A 12,694-nucleotide genomic window follows, 5' to 3' on the forward strand; every position below is an offset into this window, starting at 1 on the left:
ATTCGAGAACAATTTCGCTATTAATCATGAAAATCTTTAATTGTTTAAACAATACGCCTTATCGACCGCGTAGAGTCCTCTGCGTTTCGAAACTATCCTCGTTGGAGTTCCTGCGATCACAGAATCCCAATCTGAACGAAGATCAAATATTGTCAATGTTGCAAGAGCGTGGAAAGGATCCGAACGAAATTTTTGCCGAGCATCAACAACAGATTACTTGCGAACAAAATTTAGCAGCGATTCTAAAAAAGCTCGACATCAATTTTTCTATTACGAAAAGGTAACGCGAAAGATTATTACGTAATAAAGTTTAATGTCCGATGAAACGGCTACGCCTGTATGCAACAAATATAAAGAAGAAAGATAAAATGGAACGGGTGCTTCAGAAATGTTCGCGTTTCTTTCCCTTTATGACTTTATGATTTCTCACTTTTATATTTTCAGATAGTAGCTTAATTACCTCTGTAATTAACGCATTGACAACCGTTCGAATAGATTTATCATTTCGTGTCTCATCGCTCGTCATATTATAAGAAACGATGCTTCACTCTTATTCGTTAACTTCACTCGTATTCGTTAAATTTTCTTCTTCAGCAGATACGATAAACATTATTTCCGAATTATTATACTATCTATTAATTTCTATAAAAAGAAATTTACGATTTTTATAATTTTAAAAATTTGCAGCAAAGTATTCTTATTTATCGAAAGAAATTCTACCAAATTTTGAAATTAATATTTGTGTACCTTTTTTTTTTTTTTAAATATTGAATGTTACTTTTAAACTCGCGTTGTTTGCTTAGAATAATTTTGCGATGATACTATTAATATCACTGTTATGATAATATTTGTTACGATAATATTCGAACTTTCGTTACATGTATATTATTTATATTTCATTGCACAGGATAGCAGACGCATGGAAATTTATGAATTGGGCGGATTTGGTGATTCCAATAGGTGGAGATGGCACGTTTTTGCTATCCTCCAAATTAATTACAGACAACGTGAAACCTGTGTTGGGCATCAATCCGAGCATCCGATCGAACGACAATAACATTTTTACGCTTCCTCCGAAATACGCGACGGACATCGAAAGCATATTTGAGCGACTTCATACAGGAAAATACACGCTATTGATGCGGAGTCGCATTCGAACAGTGATGAATGGAGAAGGACTTTACAGACGACCTTTTCATATACACGAGAAGAGCCGTACACAAGGAGAGAAAAGAGCCGAGTGGGTACATTATAGAGAAGTTATTCTCTCTGATCCGCGTTTGTTCTACCCTGTCAGAAATCAATATGTGCATTTTTATTCGTTACTTTTACAATGCGGTAGCTGCAGGAAATTTTTCTTTTTCGAGACTCTCGATTCCTCTTCTTCCCTTCCTCCCCACTTTCGTTCACAAGATGTACTTTTAATCTTCTGTCAATTCATACACACTTACATTATGCCCTATATGTTCATAATATTCCTGTCATTTCCGTTCTATCATATCTTGAAATCCACGACCGCGTTTTGATATTCACATAACGCATTTTTTATCAATTTGTAATTTACAAACTCTAGAGTTGTTGAAAACGATATAAATTTCTCTGTCCATTTTATAACAGAATTGCAATTGAAGTAATATAGTATCTACTTTTAGTGAAGTTTTACAAATCACCAGTTGCAAATTAATAGCGTCGATAAATTCTTCTATATGGCACGGTAACATGTTTGATAATAAATCAGGTACAGCTCTACACGTCAATTTTACAAATTGCAAGCCATCCAATGCCATCTAATCACGTGAAGTACTAAAATTATGCAACAGAAATCTATAAGCCATAGCTTCCATCATAATATTATTACTCCTCTAATATTATTAGTTGATAAAACGTGTGCAACAAAACGTAGGCAGAGAATAACACGCGAGCAACAGAATATTTATTTTCTTATTCTCGTGAATTTGTTACGTACGCTATGTTTCGAGTCTTTGTTTCGGCTCCCATTCTGCAGATTAAACTTTACGCGTTCCTTCGGTGGTTCTTAGACTTAAATTACGTTGGTAAAAACGATAAAATGCCCGCAACAAGCTACCTTTCTCTCACTCTCTCCTTGAAGGAATCGCATAACGGAGTTCTTTCTCCGGGCAATCTATTCTCTTAAGTTTTAAGTAAGCCGTACGTATCGCCGATTCTACGTTTTCATAAAGGCTGTAATGCGTCTTCATTTCACGGCCGGTCCTCTCTACCGAGTAGTTTCAAGTTATAACCTCCTGTACGCCGGAACTTCGGCAGTTAGAACTTGTAAATTACAATAACCGTGTAGTTACGAGTTATACAAAGAAGACGTAACTTTTTAATTGTATATAACAGGAATTTTACGAGAAATCGTAATTTACACGGATGGAAGAAAGCAGAATCGTGGATTTCCATTTATTTGGACAATTTATCGGAAAAAAATGCGAGACAAATTGCATTCAATTTGCTATCGTCACTTTGATATCTTTAATTATCCTATAGGAATATTAGATAATCGAATTTACTCACTATAAAGGTTGCTCAACGTAAAGGTAAAATTTATAAATCTGTACAGATCGATCGCAAGTCTTTGCTCGTGTATGATAGAGGAAAAAAATTTACTAAAAAAAATACAAGTCGATGAGAAATTATATCCAGTTATTAATAATTGTTATCGTAAATATTATATTGTATACACGCAATTATCGATTATATTGTGAATATTTTACAACCGAGTTCACCTATTGTAACGCTTAACAAAAGTTTATTAATTAATGTAATAGCAATTATTCGTTAATATTGATCGAATTTTCTATTTATAGGAAAACGTTTAATATTAATGTAATTACTCTATCGCTGGAGTTTCGTTATTCTAAATGCATCGAGAGTTCATCATTAACGTCGTTCTTCATTACTCTTCATTAAAATTTCTTCGTCCTCTTCCACGCTCGTCCTTCATTAATGCCATTAAAACTAAATAAGCTCGTTTCTCCGAGCACCAAGCGCTTTATACGTTTTTACGTATTCTTATTCTTCGACGAGAAGTTCTTCCCTTCGTCACCTTCGTTCCTGCAGAAACGCAAGAAGAAACGAATGTAAAACACGACCAAGCATTGATCAATCTCATTAACCGCTTTAATTAAGGTTAATTGAATTCTCAGAGCTCTTGCACGAACGGCACAAAGGAAAATAGCGGACTCACTTCAACCACGGCAGAGGACTTTACCTTGGCTGGCATTGAACGAAGTTAGTTGCACGAAATTTCGTTTAATCCTGCGCTATACGACATTTATAAGAATATTCGATAATTCATGGTCGATATTTCTTACGTGAAATTTAGGTATTCATAGGAGAATTTTTGGCAGTCAGACCAATAACTTTACAAATCAGAATTGAAAATCAAGAGCCGCATCAAGTTCGAAGTTCAGGTATGTGCGTTTGTACAGGTACTGGCTCCCAATTCTGGTACAAATCTATTAACATTCAATCGGCCGAAACCGTTCGATGTATCGTCGAAATAGCCACCGGCATTAAATTAAGCAACGAGGAAACCAACGAATTACTCCACAAATATCATCAAGCTCTCATCTATTCTCCAGGTAACTGAATTGTTCAACGTCAGTAACTATGATCAAGTAAATAATAGCTAAGGTAATAACGTTTCGGCTAGTGAATGAAGAATTTACAATTATAACTTTGGTAAAATCTGATGATATAAGAAATGATAAGACAAAGTAGAGGAAAAAATAATAAAACCTTTTGTCTCGAATTTGCTTGCTCTGAGAAAACGTTTTTAGTGCAGATGCTTTTTCAGAGGATTTGAACATGGTATACATGATCCGCGAAATGTATCATACTACACGTTGCAAGAACCAGAAATGTTGCCCGGACAGACAAAAGTGCAACAAGCTTACTGTGAAATCCTGTGGCTTTGACGCTGGCTTGGTGATAGACGGAAGCATTTCTTTGCCCTTCAACGACGGCACTATCGCAACTTTCGATATCAAACCTGAGTATTCGTTGAGAAGCATCATGCTCACTTGATGTACAGTTATCATGTAGCTGCATTAAAACAAGTTTCTCTGGGAAGCGAGCTTGTGTGGTAGAACTTTTCACAGGAATATAAGTGTCTGATCAACAAATTAAAAGTAAACTTCTTCTCGCATTTCTCTTTTCTACTTCCCGTTTCGTATTTTTATTTTCTATTGTTTAATCTTATTCCATTTATGAAAATTTATTTTATGCGGAATATCGAAATTTCGCTATCGTTTAATTTATCTAACTTTTGCAATTGCATATAAAAATTATCTAATAAATAACGATTTTCCTTTCATATGGACAAACGAAGCAAGAGAGCTTTTCCTTTTACGATCTTCCGCTTTCGGCTTTAATGCAGTCCGATTTCTTATTTATCTCTAATGACGAAGGCGTAGGGCAAAGTAGCAAGTAATTGCGCGCATTTGTTCCGAAAATGAAGGTAGTCTGAGGCCAAAAGATAGGAAGAGCCGGTTATTTCACCGGCAAAGGGCAGCCTGGTCTTTTTCTACAACAAGAGGGAGAGTGAAATACCTTTCCAGCTCCGTTTTCCGTTTCCTTGCAAGGAGGCGAACCACGTCCAGACTTCCATTAACCCCGTAATTTCGGTTTTGGCTGAACCGCAGACACCCCGACCTTCGAGATCAGGTGTTCATACTTGCTGTTTGTGTACGAATAAACATTCAAAGATACTCACACAGTCCGCAAGGTATACAAGATGGTTTACTTGCTGCTCTGGTCAAATACACGAATCCTGGTTTAGATTTCTTAACCAGAAATAATAGCACTTTATTATATAGTTAACTCTGCTTCGTGTCTCCTATCTCATGTCTTTGAAGATAAGATCTTTCACAGAAATGTATTCTTACATGAAAGTACGCCTGGAACTGTGATAATTAAAAATGAAATTATACAAGAGTAAAAAAGGAAAAAAGGAAGAGAGAAAGCTTAAAATTCTAAGAGAAAGACTGAAGTTATAAAATGAAAACGACGAGATAAGAAATGGTATAATAGAAATAAAAAGATACGTGGCACCGCTCCAAACTCTAAAATAGTACACTTCACAGGCAATTTCGAGAACAAGGAAGAAGACGATGTCATAAAACAGTAGTAATAAACCTGGAAGTATATCAAACAAATGAAAGAAATGAAAAGATATGAAAATAAAATGTAAGTACACTTTGTCAAAGGTTAATTGCAGCAGATTTCGTAATTATTTAAATAAGAAATTCTTTGCTGCGCGCTGTTGGCGTTCCATTTACTTCTGTTTATTTCAAACTGGCGGAAGATTGTTTTAATTTACCAAATGTATTAAACGAATTGTAATTAGGAAGCCTGAAAATGAAATTTGTCAGTTAACAACACACCCTATATGTATATTACTATATACATACTCGTTCGGCTATGTGCACTGTTTTCGTACTCCTCGAGCGCAAATTGTGAATGCTTGAGACACAGGATACCTAAGTAAAGTAGCCACTACCGACATTTTCGGGACAAGCACGTAAAGCAGCCGTTGTAAAAAAGTTGAAAGGCTGTAAAGGTCGGGCTTTACGCGTACCAACCGAATACGTCGGAAACTTTAGTGTTATTTAAAACGATGCCCGAAAATTGTCATCCTTGAACTTGCGTCAATAATCATTTTGCGACTTGAAGAATATTTTTCGCTCTTTGTTTGAATATACCTGAGTCAAAAGTTCATTGTTCCAATTCATCGTCAAAAATATTCGTATACTCTATAAAGAGGAATGTTTTATAGTCCACTTCTATTAAACTAAAATGTCACAAAAATTCAGTGCAAAGGTAGTTCGTTTTATGCCAAGACGCCTAAAAGCTATTTTATTATTGCTTTATGTCTATGTTAGAAAGTAAATATGCTATCGTGTTACGTATGCTTTATTTAAATAGAAATAGCCTTTCTGGTGTACGAGGACTTTTATGGTTGACTGTATATCTGAATTTCTTTATTCTATTTATGAAAACAAGAAAACATCAGAATAGTAATTTGAATAGAGTTGCTTGGAAAAATCTTCGTAGAAGGCAAACACAAATTATTGTTCATGTGATCTCGGATAATTTTGTTTTCATAGAATAGTCGATAATAGATAGTCGAATAATGGATTTAGAAAGTGTCCAACTTTACGAAGATTAATTAGGATAAATTCAAAAAAATTCGGGAGTAGAATCATCAACTTATTAAAATAGGTTCTCAATCGGAAGTCTGAGAAACCAAGAACCAGTCTCATTAATCCCTACGAAAGACCCAATCCGTGAAGAACAATGGAGATCCGCCCCAGACGGACTCATCGAAGACAAACAAACGCACGGCCGACCAAGAACAACGGACGACATCGACCAAGCCTTTGTACTTCGTAATTGAACGCCGCTGTCTTCTGCTCGCACAAGTTTTAGACGCTTCCAACCCAACAAAGGTTCGACTAAAAGGAAACAGAACTGGGAATTTTGGAACAACGAAATTTGATACTTTTACAGAAACTTCAAGTATATCGATCGTCCCCTTTCTCGGAATTTGTTCAATTTCTGTAGTGACCCTTAATTTGGTCGATAATAGTGATCGATGATTATTTTTTATTATTAATTATTCATCAAATATTATCATAATATCAAATTAAATTTATTTTGAAATTAACGATTACACGATCTGATTAAGAGAAGATGCACTGTATTATTGTAGACATATTTGTTCCAATATTGAACACAAAATTGAAAAACAACCAAGTTAATAGGTAAAATATTTTATAAAAAGCAATAAACGTGAAATCGACGTCAAAAAGATGAAAGGTAAAAATCGTAAACGAAATTTTTAACACGTGTTAAAGCAGTTTGAGGAATAGACGAGATACCAAGAAACTGAAAACACAATTTTCCTATGGTTTCAATACATATTGAATTGAAACACTGACTAATACAATATCGGAAGTTTGTTGAAGAGAGGACGAAAATGGTTTTAAAGTCTATTCGTTGATCGTCCTTTCTACGTTCCTGTATCGCATTAACGAAACAGTATCGTATCTCCAGCATTTCCAGAACTTTCTGCAAACTCTAATAACTGAAACGGAATTTAATAAAGCACAGTACGAACGGCGTAATTGACATTTCGCATTCTATTTGCGTACGTCGCCCCAACATTCGACCTGAATGCACTGTACCCTTGGTTACTACTAAATTCTATAATTCTTCGTTTCTCTTCTCTTACTTTTCGTCTTATTCTTCTCGTGAACCCAGCTTTTCTGCTTCTCCCCTGTTCTCTTTCCTTCTCTGTTATTATCCTATTTCTAGCGTGACAAGATAGATTAACCTACTTAACGCAATACAAATATTAAAGCAATACATAAATTGACAGACAAATTTTACTTTCATTAGCGAAATAACAATGCTTACGGTATTTACTCGAATTTATAATGTGCAACATAAGAGCTACAAAATCTAAAGAACGACAGAATATAAAATTTTCTGAAATGCCACTCGACTGAATCTCTATATCTAATTTAATATATTTCATCTAATTTCAATCGAAGTATTTCTATTTCTTTATGTTTCATCAGACCCTTGCACTCAACTGAATATTTAATTCCAATCAAATTCATGAGTCGCCTATTGAATTTGAAAATCAGATGAAAACCTTACACCCAATCGAAATCTTGAATCTAACGTCAAGTCTTCGACCCCGCTCACAATGAGAATCTGGAGCATTGGAAACTCTAGAACCCTCAAGACTGTCTTTAAAATTTCCAAGCTTTAAATCTTTCCGGAGTGCAAATACATTCGAATACTATCTTTAACGTCTATTTCAACGTTGTTTTTAGCAAACAGAAAAGCTCGAGTGCTTCACCATCGAGAACGTTCCCTTCGAAATAATTAAAGATCAGGATACGATCAGGATGATTCATGTATCCTATTTCGAGAACACTCATCTATAACGATTCAGTCGATTCACTCGCGGCTTGATTTCAATTTCTATTCTCGGCTAACTGTCCACCGATACGAAACTAGTTAATGGACATTCGAAATCACATAAATTCTTCAATGATAACCACGACGGTGGTCGGTTTCTCTTATCCGGAGATTTACTTCCTTCCCCTGACCGGACCGGTAATAGTGGTTCGCGAAATTTATTTGCGGATTCGTGGTGAAACGTTAATTCGAAAAGGTCGGAAGGGAACTGGAGGATCATTGAACAAGAGGCGGGTAAAATAAAACGAGCGCACCGAAACGAAACGGCCAAGGGAAATGAGAATGACGAAGGAGGATAGAGAAACGAAAGAAGGAAGAGCGTATACTGGTAGAAACAAAGAATCGCGACGAGAGAAGGAAGAGGGGGAAGGGTGAAAACGAAAAGGACCGACGGGGATTTCGCTAATGTCATTTTTTCAGGCCAATGGAAATTCTTTCCTCTTTAGCGTTTTAATCCACCTGCGTGCCTGTGTAATTTGATTCATTCTTGTTCCGCTTCTTTCTGTGAACGCTGTTTCGGCTTTGCAAGGAAATTTGATGGCTACGGTAACCGCGTGAGAGTGGGGGAAGGCGGTAAAACGAAATTGGACTCGTCGATGTTACCAAGAAACAAAAGCTAAATGAATCTCAATACTTTAGCCGTGTTTAATGTTCTTTTCGTAACACGTGATCCGATAAAAATATTTAATAACGGTATAAAAATTGTAGGTACGTATCGTTAAAGTTTTATTTCGATATCGACAAGATTTTCGGTTCCTAGGGGTAAAGGAAATTTTGTAAATATTTGATAATTTCAATTTGAGAGCGCAATGTTCAAGATCGATTACGTTCATATTGCATCGATAATGGATGAATTTTTGATTATTTTATATTTCGAAATTTTTTTTCAGAATAGATTAAATATTTAACGATTGTTATGACGGCGTACAAGAATTTATTCCTTTCTAAAGTTTATTACTAATTTCCAGCTCTATGTATCTACGGTGATACTTGATAAATATACGCGAAAGATATTATGGAGCCTCGTAGATCTGATAATTATACCCCAAATCTTGGTACAAGGAATCGTACAACGGCGGCGAATTAACGCGAATGTCTCGGAAGATAGCTGTTACGAGGGTGGGCGAAAAGACGAACGATGGAGGTAAACGAAAGAGAGCCGAGGCTCATTTCCCTTTCGCCACGACCAATGAGTTTTGAGGGCAAATCGTCGGAGCGAACGAACCGCGGAACTACCGAAAAGGATCAAGAATATTCACCTCTCGTTTTCCTCTTTATGATTTCCATCTCGTTCCCTTCTTTTCCTTTATTTCTTTCTTCGTCCAACGATTCTCCCGCCGCCTTACGTGTTACGTTTCTTCCTCAACGACGGCCTCCTCTCGTATTAGTATCAGCCCTCCGATTTTCGAGCAGACGAACTTCTGATTTTATCGAGGCGGAGAGACGGTCGATCGAGCGGAAGGAACCGGAGATTGTCACGCAAATGAATTTGAAGTATTGCCATTTTACATTTCCACCTGTCTCCGGTCCCGCGACAATCCAACCGGCTCGTTCTTTCTGATTTTCCATTATCTTACCTTTCGTTTGCATCGGTTGTCGCTTGTTCGCCGATCGACCCACGCCACCATCTTCTCTCTATAAAACGATCACCGTTCACTCTAACATTTCGTTGTACTCGTCGTCTCCGTCTTGTCTCTACACGTGTCTCTCTCACACCGTCGCTTGTTTCTCGTCCTCTTTCTTTTTATCAGATGCCCTCTGTCTGCTCTCCACCAACAAGGACGTCCTCTTCTTATCCATTTCTCTTTCGCGCGCCTCTATGCAGCCCGTTTCTATCCCTCCACGAGCTCTCACGATCGTTTCTCGTCGCTCGTTTTCCCCTTTACACAGGTACGCCTCCAGACCATTTCCCCTCCCCATCCGCCCAAACCTCTGGTTGCACCCTCGCGTCGCGTCGTGCTGCCGAGTGTCCGCGATCGATGCACCTGGCTGCATTTGCAAGTTCAGCGACTGAACGGAATCGGCCGAGACGACAAATCGAACGGAATCGGAAATCACAATAAGACCGACGAAAGCAACGCGATTCTTTCCTAGCAGACGGTAGCGAGGGATGGCGATAGACCATTTTGTTTCGCTGCCTTATCGAAGTGACAGGGAATTCGGTTTATCAGCGCGACCATTCCAACAGCAGCAGGCGATCGCGTTAAACTGTACCCTCTCTCTTTGCTTTTCAAAGAGTATCAGTGACGTTGAATTCAAAGCGAAAACGCGTCGAACGCTTTTGTATCTCGTGGAATGGATAACATTGTTAGTGTGATATCGTTTCTTTAATTACCGATTGTAATTACAGCTGTGATCGAAGTACTATCGGTTGTACGTTTCAACTGCTCTACTACAACAAGTAGTCTACCTTTTATTCAAATATCTTGAAGATCTGAAAGCTTGCCAAATATGCGCTACAATCGTTTTGATCATTTAACTTTTAGAAGCGAAATTTTTCTTTCAGAATAAAGGATTGCTATTGACTGGAATTTTTCGTTCTAGCGAAAGAACAAGGACTAATGACTATCGTAGTATTGAATTATTTAGAGGTAAAACAATAATATAATAATTGTATAATAATATAGCAACAAATAATAATAGTCAGTGTCGAAACATACAAACGGATGGGAATATAAATCACGACTGGAAATAACATCGCGTTTTAGAAAATAAAAAAATAACGTTAAACGTTAAAATCTGTCCAATTCTCGAATTTCCAAACCAATTATGACAAGGGAGGTTCTTCTTGACCATCGATCGTACTTCATAATAAAGGAAACAAGAGTGAGTAGGTCCAAGAGTTCTTCAGAAATCAATTTATAAGCAGTTACCATCCTTCGTGGAGGTCGCGTCGGCCTTGCCTCTGCCTTGAAATAACTCGATTCGTTCCAGACTTGCGTATTAAAAGTTCTTCCATTTCTACAGGGTACAATAATATTATCAGTCAGTCAGTTAAGTCACCTTGCCATCCGCGTAGAAAATTCCCATTAAAAGATTTCAAAGGATAAGAACATAAAGGAGACCCTCCTTCCTTGGAGAATACAATTGAAAGGAGGATGATCGTTAAATTATTGTAAGATATTTTTGTTCGGTCTTCGACGTCGCGATCGCTGTACCTTTTGACCTGTTTATCTATGGACATTGTCTAAGGATGAGGTATAAGATGCATCTAGTATACATTGTAAATCTGCATCAAACAGTTTGAACAGTATGTTCGTTTTTCACATGTCGCTTTAATCTAACAATCAGATCTTATGTTCTGTTTGAAGCAAGAGCTTCTCAGAACAATCTCGGAACAGGAAGTTCTATTAAAGACCAATTGATTTCCTTCTAACTCTTGCAAACGTAACTATGATACATCTTATTTTTAATAGAAGGAATATCCAGGAATCCTCAAAGTTAGAAAGAACCCAATTTTAATCGACGACGTGAATAATTAAAGTTGGCGCCGGTTTCAAAATAACATTTAGAATTACGTCTGTAAATTTAATGAAAGAAATTTGAAGCTTCCGAAGCTTCCAAAAGACCAAACCCTCGCGACATATACACCGTTCGTTACACACCAAATACGAAAGAAATATTTGAGGTCGATTCGTATTAGATCGGAAACATCTTCTCTGTTTGACTTCAAGAGAAAATTTACAAATCGAAAATTTAAGTCAACCTTCTTATTTCGTAACGATATATATGTATATATGTATACGTAACCTATACCGAAACCAAACCAGTATAAACCTCTTGTATCCGCAGGCAAATTCTTGCTTCGACGTTGTTGCGCTCTGTCGCAACAACGGAAGGGTAATTTCACGGAACCAATGGCGCCCGTACAACATCAATTTCGACACCCTACATAAATATTATATTCCCCGATAATACTAGCCGCTATAAAACTCTGCATTAATCACCGAACAAGAAATACCACCCTCTAGCCGGCGTAGACACAAAACGACCACTTATCCCTGCCGGGCTTTCTCCGTTTCAAAGCCTGCGGCTATTCCGCAACCTCGTAAATCGCCACGAGAGAGGCAAGCATACGGAAAGAGAAGGAGAAAAACTGGTACTACACGACGCTTGGCAAAAGACAGACAGCGGAGAACAGATAGAAGACAAGTCAAAGATGGAGGAGAAGGTTGATAAAACGGTGAAACGATTGATAGAAGTTGGAAGAAAGGAGAATACGTGCATTGCCGGTCGTAAGTATCAGAGAACGTAATATTTAGTACAAATTGAATGCTTTTAATTACTTCTACTTTCTAGTTATTTTATCATTTAAAAAAATGTGCTTTTTCTTATATTATAGTCTTTTATTTTATAATTTTCTTTCGTTAGAAATCTCTCCCTTTGTATCTTATAATTTAAAATAAAGCAATGTTTGTTAGAGTTTGTCAATAAAAATATAGTGTTCTAATACGTACTACGTCAACGATGTGTACTTCCATCTATAACCCATTTGATTGTTTTAAACACAAATTTTGATAAAATACATTTTTTAATAAAAGCCGCAGCTGGCAGACATAGCATTGCGTTAACTTGATCCTTGGAGAAAATGGAGATTCGTAGGAAGTGGAAGAACAAACCGGTGGAGGTGGATTGTAAGGGCGAAGAGAGAAGGATGGAGGAAGAAACTATCCCC

The 12,694-nt window shown here is 37.1% G+C and overlaps 1 protein-coding gene across 1 annotated transcript; it reads left to right on the top strand.

The window, feature by feature from the left end:
• The first annotated feature begins 773 nt into the window (after nt 1-773).
• On the top strand, nt 774-4,435 carry LOC139987307 (NAD kinase 2, mitochondrial). Its single transcript, XM_072003413.1, has 4 exons — nt 774-1,240; nt 3,171-3,255; nt 3,350-3,608; nt 3,824-4,435. The coding sequence occupies exons 1-4, from the start codon at nt 879-881 to the stop codon at nt 4,051-4,053; spliced, it is 936 nt and encodes a 311-aa protein (XP_071859514.1). The 5' UTR covers nt 774-878; the 3' UTR covers nt 4,054-4,435.
• The last annotated feature ends 8,259 nt before the right edge of the window (nt 4,436-12,694 follow it).

Source organism: Bombus fervidus, chromosome 1 (assembly GCF_041682495.2).
Source record: "Bombus fervidus isolate BK054 chromosome 1, iyBomFerv1, whole genome shotgun sequence".
NCBI classification, from domain to species: Eukaryota; Metazoa; Arthropoda; class Insecta; order Hymenoptera; family Apidae; genus Bombus; species Bombus fervidus.

Coding starts and splice junctions, on each gene's coding strand:
- LOC139987307 (XM_072003413.1), top strand. CDS start 879: ATGTATATTATTTATATTTCATTGCACAGGATAGCAGACGCATGGAAA. Junction 1,241..3,170: donor CAAGGAGAGAAAAGAGCCGA/GTGGGTACATTA, acceptor TTGAATTCTCAG/AGCTCTTGCACGAACGGCAC. Junction 3,256..3,349: donor CTTGGCTGGCATTGAACGAA/GTTAGTTGCACG, acceptor CGTGAAATTTAG/GTATTCATAGGAGAATTTTT.